The following is a 13,338-nucleotide window of genomic DNA, read 5'->3' on the forward strand; positions in this document are numbered from 1 at the left end:
TAGGAGTAGCTGCGTGACGCTCAGTGGCACTCGGCATATGAATCATCCGTCACCATTGCTGTGGTCTTTGCAACACTAAAGATAGTTACACAACACAGTTCTATAAAGCGGGGGTACATCAGAGGCAAGTCTTACATGAAAACCCAATTCAACAGAAACATGCCCGTTCTGATAGATCCTACATGTCTTTGTGGTGTCCCCAACTGCTGTCCCTGTTCTCTGCCTTTCTCTCAGACTCCAAGACAAATGTCCAGAAAGTAACCATCCCGGTCTTCAGGATTCTGCTGGTTGAGTAGGCCCCTTTGTTCTTTCTGGTGGGCTAGATCACACCTAACGAGTTGGCTCGAGAGTTATTTACGGTCACTGGAAGGGGAACGGGCTGACAGAAGTGGTTCATTCAATAACTTGCAGGCAGAAATGAACGTTTATTCATTAAGTATGTTTCTCAAAAACCTATAGCTACACATTTTTTTTCTAGACAAATATTCTAACAGTACCTAAGTGGACTCTTCAGCTGCTATGTAAGCTTACCTAGAATAAAGGTGACTTTTATTGCAAGTAGTCCTATTTTCACTCAATACACAACCTGACCCAGGGGGAGGTGAGGTTGTAGCCAATGTTGAATGCAGACCTGGTTATGTCAAACACTGGATACTTTACCATATGATGGTTGCAGCTTCAGACTCCCAACTATTCTGGGTTGACATGGCAAGACCTCGAGTTATGCTTTTTGAGTCATTGGTGTGGGTGGTGTAAGTCTATACCACAGCCCACCATGTGACATCTGACTTTTATGCCACAGGAGCATTTCCAACACCATATTATTATGGCCTTAATAAAACACCGGGCATGCCAATTAGAAGTGACAACTGTTAACATATTTACTCTTGGTTCTTGCGCTTCCACATTCACAGGAGTTTGCAGTCCGCACTGGAATCATTTCTTTAAAACTGTCAAATCAAAAGAATCGCATGAACATTCCTTCGTGCATGCAAGTCATTCCACTCAAACCATTTGCCTCACACATCGCAGCTCATTCCCGTTTGTACCACTATCAGACATGACTCGACGAATCGGCCACTTTGGAGAATTCTCATTACGTTGCACCACTTTGTTCTTCTGCTGCGTGCCCTACAAGAAAGAGGCATGTTTTATTTTTTTAACTTGCGTTCCTTGTCTGCACAATAGGTACCCCACAGAGCATCAGATGAGGAAAGCAGTTGTCAGCAATTGGACCCCTCAAAGCCTTCATGTCATGTCTGGAGGAACAGCATAAAGTAATTTCTTCAGTCTCCTGCACTGAAACAAATCTGAGATCAGAAAGCAAACAACTTCTATGTTCAAGAAGGTAAAGAAAAGGACCCTGAACTTCATATTGGGATGGACGCCACTGTATCTAATTAAGCGCAATTTGGAAACGGGCATTGCCGCAGCCCACTTTACAATACCAGCTCCTCTTTTCAGCGGTTATGAACCACCCTCCAAGAGGGTAAACCCTCACTTTGGAAAGCACCGAACGGTAAGGCTCCGAGTGCTGCATTCCTGTTCAACCTTTCTATTTCTGATCCTGTGCGAAATGTAGCACGGGAAGCCGCCCTTGCCCTGGAACTACAGCGAAAAGGCTTGGAAGATCCTGGGGTGATGAGTCCTCGAGAGCAAAATGCCCAACACGGTTCCGGGGCAAATGGCCAAACTGAGATCATTTCCCTCAGGGTCGGAGTAGGAGTACACAGATTTTTGGGATTTCTGAGACCAGTCACTTGTTACCAAGGAACTTATAAACACCTTGCTCTGCTCTTGATTTCTTTAAATCAATATAGTTAGAGGTACAGAGTAGTTTAAAAATCAATGTCACTTAGAGTAAGAGACCTCTTCAGGAGATTCTTTACATCTGGTAATAAGCACTCTCACCATAAGTAGATGTAAATTGGTATCATAATTAGTCCAAATTACTTCAGAGGCTAGTTCATCTGAGGAACTGGCCCCCTTAGGTCAGATCTACTCCTAGAGTCAATAGGCATTTTCTTTGAGGAAAACTGTGATGACTTGTCTATTATTCGGTTTCCCTCGAACAGTGTTCAGTACTCCAATGAGGAGATCCGAGTCATCTTCTCTCTTCAAGGCTGAAGGGCTCAACTTTTGGGGAAAAGTCCTTTAATTTGTACGCCTCTGAATGTTGGGCCAGCCCCATCTGTTTGCCATACAAAACTCCAGGTGCCCAGCACTGCGGTGCTCAAAGTCCATCTGCACACCATTATTACTACTCCTCTGGTCCCTCTCTATACCAAACATTAAAAAGTGGCATTGCCACATCTCCATCGTCTTCTTCAGAAGACCAAAGTATATAGCCTATTCATGCTGTGGTAGCTAAGAATAACTCACAAATGGCCACGGTAGGGCCCGTAAATATATTTCATAATCTAAAAAAAAACGACAAACAAAAATGATGAAGTGAATCATTGTAACTTGTCAAGTTGTGAGTGTATCAAGGTAGCCTTAAATTCTTGTATGTACACATATTTGGCATAATCTTGCAACTGTGTTCATCCTGTACTGAAATAACTCAGACCATTAAAGGCAGCATGGAAAGCTTTCTCTTAAGCAGTCTGGCGCCCCGGGGATCGTTTCGAAATAAAAGTAAAGAAAAGAATCACTAGGAAAGATGCTTGAAAGGCGAGCGTACCTTGAGCAACTATTTCCTTCCACGCTGGACTTATCCCATTAAATCAGATAAAATGGTCAGGTCACATTTACATTTATAGTCATTCAAGGCGTATCCTGCACTGTGATACAGAGAACATTTAAGTAACATCTTAAAGGATAACCTGAAAAGGGATCCCTCCCTTAGGGAGGTCTATTCTTAAATGGTGGTCAATTTTATTTGAGAAAGATTTAACAATGATCAGATCTGCAGGTTTACCGTATGTGGAATTATGGTGCGTTAACAAGATCTATTTACTGGGAGAATGCATTACAATATCTGTATTGCATGTCTATCCGCAGTCTGGCCTAACATGAGTGGTCAAAACTATATAAATCAATAAGTCTGGTTAAAAAAATTGGAACAATCCTTCAATGTGGGTTAAAGATCTTCTAGCCTTGTTCTGAACATTACTTGTCTTAAAAACTCTGCAATATCAATCCTGAGACTTAACATGTTACTTTGCCGGGAGAGAATTAGTGTGAGAGATTTCTTAAGTAATTATTGGAGCAAGTGCTCTCTTTGTATTTGCATGTGGATTGTGTAATCTAATAAAGACACATTAAAAAAAAAACAACCTGAATGATTCTGAATATTAAAAGGATCAAATTTGACTTCTGGGTCTACAAGCCCAAGCAAGGAAACTTAGTAAAGGTGTGCTCTGGTGGCCAAATAAACCTGTAAATCTTGTAAACAAAAATACACTGTGACACAGAATATGGCTAAAGAAAAAGTTACTTACCTCCCATAATATTTTATGGGTGGAGACTGGTCCAGAAGAACTTTCCCCTAGCAATAGCTTTTCAGTGGCACCTTGTGGGTTTAAGGCGCAACTCTGCCCATCACATGTGTCAATGCTGTATAATAGGCCCCAATCTGCAAGTAATCAGCTCCTGGCACATCTTCCACACCATAGTGGGGTGTGAAGAGAAAAACCGAGAGAGCATCAACAACAGTGACAATAACCGCACTTAAGACGCCTGCATACCTTGGGATCTTATTAATGACAGCATTAACACATGGGAAAGAGGGAGGGCAAGGAGAAATCTGTAGGAATATTATGTACCCAGCAGAAAAATTGTTACCAAAGGTAAGTAACCATTTCTTTTGAAGGCTACATCTTCCTGCAGATTCCCCATCTTATGAATGAGTTCCAGAGAACTACCGCCCAAGTGGGGATAGTGCAGTGCAACTTAACTAATGAACTAAGATAGCTCGGGCAAAGTACCCGGCCACTACATGCCAGAGGCATGATGCAGTAGTGCTTGGCTTAAGTATGCAGAGATGACCAAATAGATGCCCACAAGATTTGGGAAACCAGGTAGTCCCTGGAGAGCTGTGGAACCAGCCACAGCCCTAGTGGAATGATCATAAATTTCCTTTGGGAGGTCTTTCTTGGCATAGCAGATCTTGATAAAGAGGGTGACCATGGTGAAATGGTGTGATTGATGTCTGACTTCCTCTTCTAGGCTACTGGAAAGCCAAAAAAGAAATGGTCATCGAATGTTTACAGGCAAATATGGTCGATATTGTGGGAGACTGGAAGCCTGAGTTCCTAAGTTCATGCAGCTGCTCATCATTCTTGGAGGAGTGAGAAGGGAAGAAGAAAGGAAAAACAATGGACTGGCTATGTGAAAAGCTGAACCCGCATTGGGCAAGAATGCTGGGCTGGTGTGGAAGACAAACTTGTCTGGGTAGAAAAATGAGAACGGTGGACGAACAGAGGGCCTGAAATTCCCCTGACATGCTGAGGTTATTGCTACCAACCAAACTGGCTATAGTGAAGGAAGACAACTATGCATCAGCTGTAATGCTATCAAGAAAGTCAATACAAGAATCAAATACCACTTGTGAGCAATATTCTGAGTGGAAGGAAAGGAGACAATGGAACCTTTTTCAAAAAAAATAAACCGCAAGTAGTGAGGCAAATAATGATGGCTGGGCAGGGAGAGGCAGGCAAGCCAACAAGGCAAGCAAGTAACCCTTAACTGTAGAAAGTGTTCCTGCTGTACTAGAAACAGTGCAAAACATAGGACTCATTCAACTTCCAATTTTGCAAATTTCCACAAGGACTGTGCATGCCTAGCAGGCAAGTGGAACTTACAGTAGACTGCCTGAAGCTAAACCCTTCCGACTCCCGACATCCAGCCGTTTAAAATCCCTGTCGGGACGGAGGGAAAACAGTGGGGTTCAGTTCCTGGGGGAAGCTTGCACGGTACAGCAGTACTATGAGGGCGAAGTTTGAGCGGAAGGTACCACAAGAGTACTGCGCTACCAAAAAAATAAAAATTTAAAAATAGTGGGATCAGTGTCCAAGGGATGTTGGCCACAGTACATGGCCAGAGTTGGCTGAACACGATCAAAAACCCTTTGAAATTCACTGAAAAGACAAAAGGTTAAAGTGATGTTACAGTTAACGTCACATCAACATTTGTTTTTTTTTCTCAGTGAGTATAGCCAGAGACAGCAAAAAACAGGATCCCAATGGACACGAGTCACAAAGAAATGAATTATCCAAGAAAGAAGTGACTCAGAATCACTAAAGAACAAAAATGAATAAATGTTTATGTATAAAGCAAGCATTACAAATTCGCTCAATGTGAAAAGGAATCAGTAAATCAAATACATTAAAATAACATGCAATATTTTCTTATGGGTTAAAAAATTGAGTTGCAACAGAAGATGTGCGTTCATACTGATGCTATTTGAACAGCATAGTCTACGAAGGGAAGCAAGAACCAATATTCTCGCTCATTGCAAGCCATACAGTTTTAAAGCGGTAATTGGTAAGACTACACATTTTCTTCCAACTACTATGCCACCTAGAGATGAGGTGCTGAGGGAGGAAAGCCAAAGAAAGATGATAGGAGGACAAGAGCAAAGGTATTAGGGGTGATGGCACATCTGACGTAAAACAACATTTTTGGAAAATATGATGAAGGTATTGGAAACCGGGAACTTCAGCAAAAATCAGCTCACCAGTTGTAAATTGGCCTTTTAGTTTCTGGAACACTGGATCCTGGGCTGTGGCTTGGGCTCTCCTTGCCAGAGACTCTGAAGCAGCACTTGAGAACATAGTCGACACGTTAGACACATTCTCCAAGCCCACTCCAAATGTGCTAACCAACTTTTTCACAAAGTTCAAGGTGTGAGGTGTGATTTTCGCATCAGAAACGGTTCCACTTTTCTCGAACGCCACTGAGTAGCATTTTGCTAGCCCCTGCTGCAGTTGCCGGAGGACCTAGCACATAAAGAGATACATGATTTATACCTGCAAATCACTACCAGTTTAATCTCAATGAATATAAAGGTTTGAAGCATACAACCACAGAGCGAGCATTATATAATATTTCAAATACAACCTACTTACGTTCGAAACTATTATTGTTTCATTATTAACATGTTGCCAACAACGGGCTATTTACTAGCACGCTATAGGGTCGATGCAATGGAAAGAGTTTCACCTGTGGTACCATCTTTCCTGCCCTTGTGTGGTGTGAAGCCCTAGCACAAAATCAAAATAAGCATGATTAACAGCAAGAAAGTGCTTAGAAGTGGGAGATGCGCTACTAAACATGAAAGGTGGACAGTGCCTTAATTCCTTTCATTTTCTGGAGGAATGATCTGAAGTAACTTACTGGCTAGCAAGGAAAATAAAGAGGTGTATGCGAGGGTCTCTCACCAACATCACCATCATTGTTTCGTAGTCATGCAAGTACTTAAAAGCCAAACTTTTGGGGACCAGGAGGTCTGTGGTACAAGAGAAAGCATTTTGGTGAAAAGTAACAAAAAGTGATACATGGCTTAAGCCCAGATCTCCTCGCATCTTTGATATATGAATAAAGTACCAGATAGGAGGGATGCAAGCCTTCTGAAGAGGATGATGTCTTCTTTTCCAGTGAGTGGATCTGGTCCATGGAGTCACTTACAGCTAGATTTTTAGCATACAGTGTGCAACACTGTTTTCTATAACACTTTTGTTTAAAACCGAGATAATGGTAGAGTGGCTTCAGAGTTCATGGGGAAGGGGTCTTGGCCCTATTGGGACAAGAGGAATAATTAGAGGCCTCAATTATACAGTTTCGAAATTGATGGTTGGTACTTGAGGCACTGTTGTGTTTATGCCTAGCTTTACAATGGTCTCAAATTGGAGAATGAGAACATGTTTGCCAATATGATGGCGAGCTGCAATTAGGACCTTTCACGCTTCGGAAATTAGAACCTGGTGTGGAAATTTAGCTTGCAAACTGAACATTATCTGCGCCATCTTGCCTCTCCCCAGCGCCACGCACAGCGAATGCACGGCCGCCATTTTAGGCACCCCTCTCTCTCCCCGCTCATTCTCGATCGCCAGCGCTTTCCCCTGGCGCTGCGAACATCCCCCCGCGCGCCGGCCACCCCCGCTCTCTCATACACGGGCCATAAACCCTCTCCTTCAGCGCGACCCTGCTACGGAACCACATCCGACCGACATCCCATACATGGTCATGCCGCACCTTTGATAACCCCCTTCCTCTGCGCCCCATTGTCCGAACTGGTCCCAGGCCATCACCTAGCCCTGCGGATGCAGTTTATTGCCCCTACTGTAAGGGAAACACCCCACATCAAAGGGATTACAGTGGATCAAAGCCCCTACCCCCTGAGACCCGGCCGGTCGCACACACCCCCGGGAATTGGCGGAATTCCCTGCTGCGCGATAGCCATCTCCCACTGCGGGTAGGGTGGGAACCTCTACTGTAACTATGTGTGGGATCGGATCTGAGCCGGGGCTTCAGGGGATGTTCTTTCATGCATCAAGAGAATCTCAAGAATGTACTATGTGTAATAAAGCAATAAACCGGTGTATAAGAGACCAGGTCTCAGAGATGCGGTTAGAGCACCTCGTGACGATACCTTGCTGTCTGATCTGATGTGTTCTGCTCCGACGGAATAAAACTTTGTTTCCTGCCTTCCAGTCTCCGGCGCCTGCCTCTTTCATTGGTAAATTATCGAGTGGTATGAGAGGCGATTACCGCCGGGCAAATACTTGAAAGGTTATCGACTGAAACTGCCGCTACCATTTAACAATTGGCGTCCCAAACGTGGGGCCCATCAGCGACACGTGGATCCAGTGGGAGAGGTCCCGACGACAGAGTGAACGACTGCAACGATCGGGAGAGCTCCTGCCCAATAGACCCTCGTCTGGCAGCCGATCATCCTAACTTCACTGGTTCCGAGCAGACCTCTCTCGAGTGATCTACGGTCCTGACTGGGAACCATCAGGAGTGCCGCGGCAAATACGGAGAGTAGAGGACGATCGGGCGCTGGAGGCGGAAGACGAGAAACTGTCCACGCGGTCCGGGTAAGGTCGTGATACACGACAAATTGCGAAATAATTGATTGATTGTCCGAAGCTTTTTGAATACTAGTATTGCTCATTGATTGTGCTCATTGATTGTTCTCTTTGAGATATTCGCTGTCTACAAACGGGGAGGAGTAGAAATACTCTCTCTCTCTCCCTTTGCAGATAGTGAAGGGTAGGTAACGCAGACTTTTGTCCCCGTTGAAACCCGTCGTGCCTATCTTTATCTCCCCACTGATTGATTGTCCGAACATTGATTGTTTTGAAGAATAGTGCTCTTTGAGATATTCTCTGTTTGCAAATAACGTAGAATAGAAATATTCTGTCTAGTCTTTGCAAATAGTGAAGGGTAGGTAATGCTGACTTTTGTCCCCGTTGAAACCCGTCATGCCTATCTTTATCTCCCATTGATTGATTGATTGATTGATTGTCCGAACACTAGTTGTTCGATATTGGTTCTTTGGAGGTATTCTCTGCTTACAAATAACGAAGAATAGAGATATTCTGTCTAGTCTTTGCAAGCAGTGAAAAGATAGGTAGTGCTGACTTTTGTCCCCGTTGAAACCCGTCATGCCTATCTTCTCCCCACTGATTGGTAGTTGGTTCTGCCCGGACCGCTTATTAGAGGTGAACCATCCGGCTCCACTGGAGGGCACCCCTAATAAGGACATGTTCACTAAATATGGACTAGTCGCCATAGCTTATACCAAGCTATGGCATAAATATACAAAGAAGGACCCCGAGAGTCAGTGGCCACTGATGGGATCCTTCGACGACCATAAGATAGAAGTGCTAGAAATAGCCCTGCGTAGCAATAAGACCACGCCTACTATGCTTGATAGTATTGGCATGTGGCGCAAAGAAGCAACGCAACGGAAAAAGAGGGAAGAAGTAAAAGCAGAAAAGGAATTACGAAAGGCAGCTCACCTTGCCGCTAGAAAGTTAGAAGAAGAAATAAAGGAGAGAAGGGAAACTAAACTAAGACAGGAGCCCGAAACATCAGGACAGTACGCTGTTAGGACCCCTTCTTTGCTCTACCCTGATTTGTCCTCCAAGCAGCGAACGAATGACGAATTACTGTTGGGTCCCCCGATCATTTACATGCCCCCTCCATATGCACCCTCCCAGTCGGTAGTGCAACACCCACAACCCCCGAACACGAGCGAAAGCAGTACAGGGGCCTCGGTCCTCACGGCCTCCGCGCCGGCCGAGCCTCCTGTGCTGAACACAACGTCGGCTATAACGTTAGACGACCCAGAGATGAGAAAGAAAGAGTCCACCAGAATGAATCGGCTAGCGAAGGATGAACGAACAGGAATCGACAAGATAGTAAAGGCACTGGTAGGATCCTTTTTGACCGTACAAAAACTAAAGTAACGCTAGGAGTTAGCCCTTTGTGGGACATATGAAACCAAGGGAAGGAGCCAAGCTCACGGTCGAAACGGCCACGAGGTAGCCCGACTCCATTACTCTCGCCTACCTAAACATGTCTGCCCTACTGCCCACCCCGCCCAATAAGTATGACAAAATCCTGCACAAACGGAAGCCTGCTGGCACCCCACCATCGACGTCACCAAACTAGGGCTAGATCGCGCGCAATTGGTCTATGTTATTTTTCCGATTGCACAGTAACCTCCTTGTGCTCGTCATCAAATTGCAAATAGGTACAAACACTCCAACGAAGTAGTATAGTTATAACATTTTAATAACTTATAAGATATAACGAACACACCAACAGGGTAACCAGGTTAAAACACGTTTTAAAACAACTATTTACATGACAGTCTGCTGCAACCTCCATCCCAAAGCCTTAACGTCCACGTGACACCGTCCTCGCCTCTCCTCCCTCGAAATTGCAACATTGGCCTGTTTTGGGCGGTTCTTTTAGTCGGCTTTGGGCTATAAAAGCCATGCAAAAATCCATTGACATCAGTGGCGGACGACTGTGCGAATAGGCCGGAGGCTATACGAAGCGCCGAAGTTCTGGCAACACCAAGGCGGAGTCCGCCACGCTGTGCGGATCTTCCCGCTTTCTTTCTTCTTTCTTCAATAAGGGCTGATGCCCTGGCGGGGGGAGGCGACGCGGACGGGCCTCCCCCACCTCCCCAAGTGGAGGCTCACCAGCAGATGAGGGCACCCCAGCCATCTTTTTCATCGGCCTGCTGAATTTCACCCTGGCACGCTGTGCGGATCTTCCCATTCTCTTCTTCCTTCAATAACGGAGGGTGCCCTGGCGGGGGGAAGCGACGCGGACGGGCCTCCCCCACCTCCCCAGGTGGAGGCTCGCCAGCAGATGAGGGCACCCCAACCGTCTTTGACTCACCGGCCAGCTGAGCTGCACCCTGCCGCTGCACGCGACCACCGGACAACCGCCCAAGCACGGGTTCACCAGGATCGCCACCAGCTCCCGACGCGAGGAGTGGGCCCCCGCAGCCAAGAAATCGGGGACCCACCCCGGTGGTGATACCATCCAAACTGCTGTCGTCACTGCTACTGGAATCACCCCGGTGGCAGTACCATCCGAACTGCCGCTGTTACTGCTGCTGGCTCCTCTCTGGTGACTGTACCGAAGAGCTGCTGCTACTGCTGCCCTTGAACTCCGGCGGTCGACTCCTCCGGATCCAGGCCTAAAGCCCACCGTGAGACAATTCTGGACTCGAAAGCTTGTCTGCTTGGGCGTGGGCCCCACCCTTGACAAAATGCTCCCCTCAGCCTTGCAGAATCGGCTGGAGTCATTTGACACTTGACTCCCGCGGACTTCCGGTAAGGACAAAACCGCCGCCATTGCTCTTTGCCCCGGACGGCAGCCACCTTGCCTCCGCTTGGTGCAGTGAGAAAGACTGGTTCGAAGCGTCGGCGGAAGAACCCGCCTCCTGCCCCGCCCCAAGAACGAACCATGGCATTTCTACGGGGTCGCAGTGACGCCATGCTGACGCAAAATTGACGCTAACGAAAGTTCTCGAACTACTGAAAGGGATTCTGGTCCAACAGCTAATTCATGGAAAGACTTAGACTGTACTCTGGCCCGACCTCGCCCCAAGATGGCGCCGATGTAGGAGAGGCCTACACACCCTTGTGGCGTCCCAGTCACGTGACATTTGTGTTAAAAAGATATATATATATATGCGATGCTTCCACACATGATGGTCGGGGAGGGGCAGGAAGGGAACCGAATTTATGCCGTAGTAGCGTTGCTCATGACACTCGACGCCTCCCACCACGTGGCCGGCCTGAACGGTTGTAGGCCCGTATCTTGTATGCTGACATTGTTTTAAATAAAGGGTCTCTTGAAAGAATTACGGAATCAGTGCCATGACTAATCACATAGGTTGATAAAGATTTCTTCATTTGAATAAACGATTGTTACTCCCAAGCAATAGAAAACAGATAATGCAGTCCCCACTTGCCTGAATCTTTTTGATTAACGGAATTTGTACCCACCACATCTAACTTTTCCAAGAGTTGTTAAACAATGGTCAACCATAGCTCAGGGTATATGCCGAACGCAAGGTATGGTATCTTGCACCTTAATACACGACCGATTGAGAAATGCATGTATGACAAGGGAACGCGAATTTAGGAAATGAAATAAATTAGAGCATCTTTGTCTCGAAAAAAAAAAAAAATATAATAAAAAATAATAGGTCTGTGGTATCACCCATTCCTGCGACTAGCCTGGTACGTGGTAAGTAGAACTTTTTCGTGTCTGCGCGCGCTGGGGTACTTTTAATGCTGCACATCCCCTCCCCTCTTTTTCCCCTCTATAGGTCACGGCAAAGATCCGACTGAAGAATGAAGCGGACATGGACCGTACCGAGTTCAATATCAGGGAAAATTTAGACAAACGTTGTGAGATAGTGCGTGAAGGGCAGACCACCATTGAGAACATGAGAAACTGTATGGCATGATTGTGCGTGTGTGCTATGATTACACGGTATGAATATGTGTGCATCTCATGCTTAGGTCACTTGAAGAAGGCGTCACTGTATGATTGAAGTGCTCGCCCGTCGATCAAAGGGAGGAGAATAAAAGGGTCCGACACCCCCTAGGACAAACTACAAAATACTGAAAGTACGCAGCATGCATAGGAAAGGAGGACAGGAAAGGAGAGGTCCCGATGCTCAACGTAGCCCTGAGTCTCCATCTTAAGTTTCTGCGCTTGATGCATGTACTGTCACACCCAATCTAGCATTTGTGTGTACGTGATCACCGAATTTATGTCTTTTCCCCGCTTGTGTTTTCTTGCATGGAACAGACCCATACTACTCCATGTTGTGTGTGCACCAAGTGGCCTATTATCTTCATATGTATGCCAAATAGCCTACTTGATGCACACCTATCTCTCTCTCTCTCTCTCTCTCTCTCTCTCTCACTCCCTCCCTCACTAAAAAGCCTTCTTACCCTCTTTTCTGTTTGAATAAATTAACGACACATACCTCCTCGGTAAGTGTATAATTGGCTTGGAGCACGGTGGTGTTCGAACAAACTGACTGAAACAAAACGACCGTACTTTGCCACGTTACTACCTCTCCTTTCTACAAATATTGAGCTTAATTGGCTGAGAAAAGAAAGGACAGGTAAGACGACTGATGTCTCCCAATTTGGCCCTCATCACGGGGACTATATGTCAGTGGTTTCCGTCTTTCAGAGCTTTAACAACACCATTACCCCCGCCCAATTATCCCGGAATAGAATGTCTAAAACACCCCGTTCTCCCAAGATAACCCCAGCCCTATACTAGCCGCCTCAGAGTATTTCGAACGAAACAGCAGGTGACCTCATTCACTAATAATGCATCGCCTAAACTGATAAAGGGTTATCTATTGTCGCCCGCAAAAATAATGCTTAGCTTATGTTCCTCCCCGAAATGGATACTCGTGAACACGTGACAGTAGCACCTCGCACTTTCTTTTTATAGACTTAGCAGTCCTCGGAAGGAAATATGTAATAACAAAACTTGTGTTGAGATGAACGAGCCTCTGCCGGAGAAGCCGGTTCGAATTTTTAATAGACTAGAAGGTTGACAGATGTCAGGCTTCCTGCAACCAGTATCGGGCACAGGAATCGGCATCTAGGGGGCCAGACGATGGACAGGGACACCCACAGAAACTTGCACAACAATAATTAATAGATTAGTAACGCACACACTAACATCAGAGTTAAAAGACACCAATCATGCAGCAACCGATAAAAACATGTCCGCAACTACTCGGTGGTTGGGAGAGAGGATGAAGTATGTAAATGTCTTCCCTGCCAACTCTCTAAGACTTTTGTTTCTTGTACCCATTTAAAGATA

The 13,338-nt window shown here is 45.8% G+C and overlaps 1 protein-coding gene across 3 annotated transcripts in view; it reads right to left on the bottom strand.

The window, feature by feature from the left end:
• TRRAP (transformation/transcription domain associated protein) overlaps positions 1–13,338 on the bottom strand; it is a 1,075,110-nt gene that overhangs the window by 53,468 nt on the left and 1,008,304 nt on the right. For all 3 annotated transcript variants that reach the window (XM_085629333.1, XM_085629332.1, XM_085629331.1), the window contains one exon: positions 5,681–5,942. In XM_085629333.1, coding sequence (XP_085485459.1) covers positions 5,681–5,942 — 262 coding nt within the window. The remainder of the gene's footprint in view (positions 1–5,680; positions 5,943–13,338) is intronic.

This window comes from Triturus cristatus, chromosome 10 (assembly GCF_964204655.1).
Source record: "Triturus cristatus chromosome 10, aTriCri1.1, whole genome shotgun sequence".
Taxonomy (NCBI): Eukaryota; Metazoa; Chordata; class Amphibia; order Caudata; family Salamandridae; genus Triturus; species Triturus cristatus.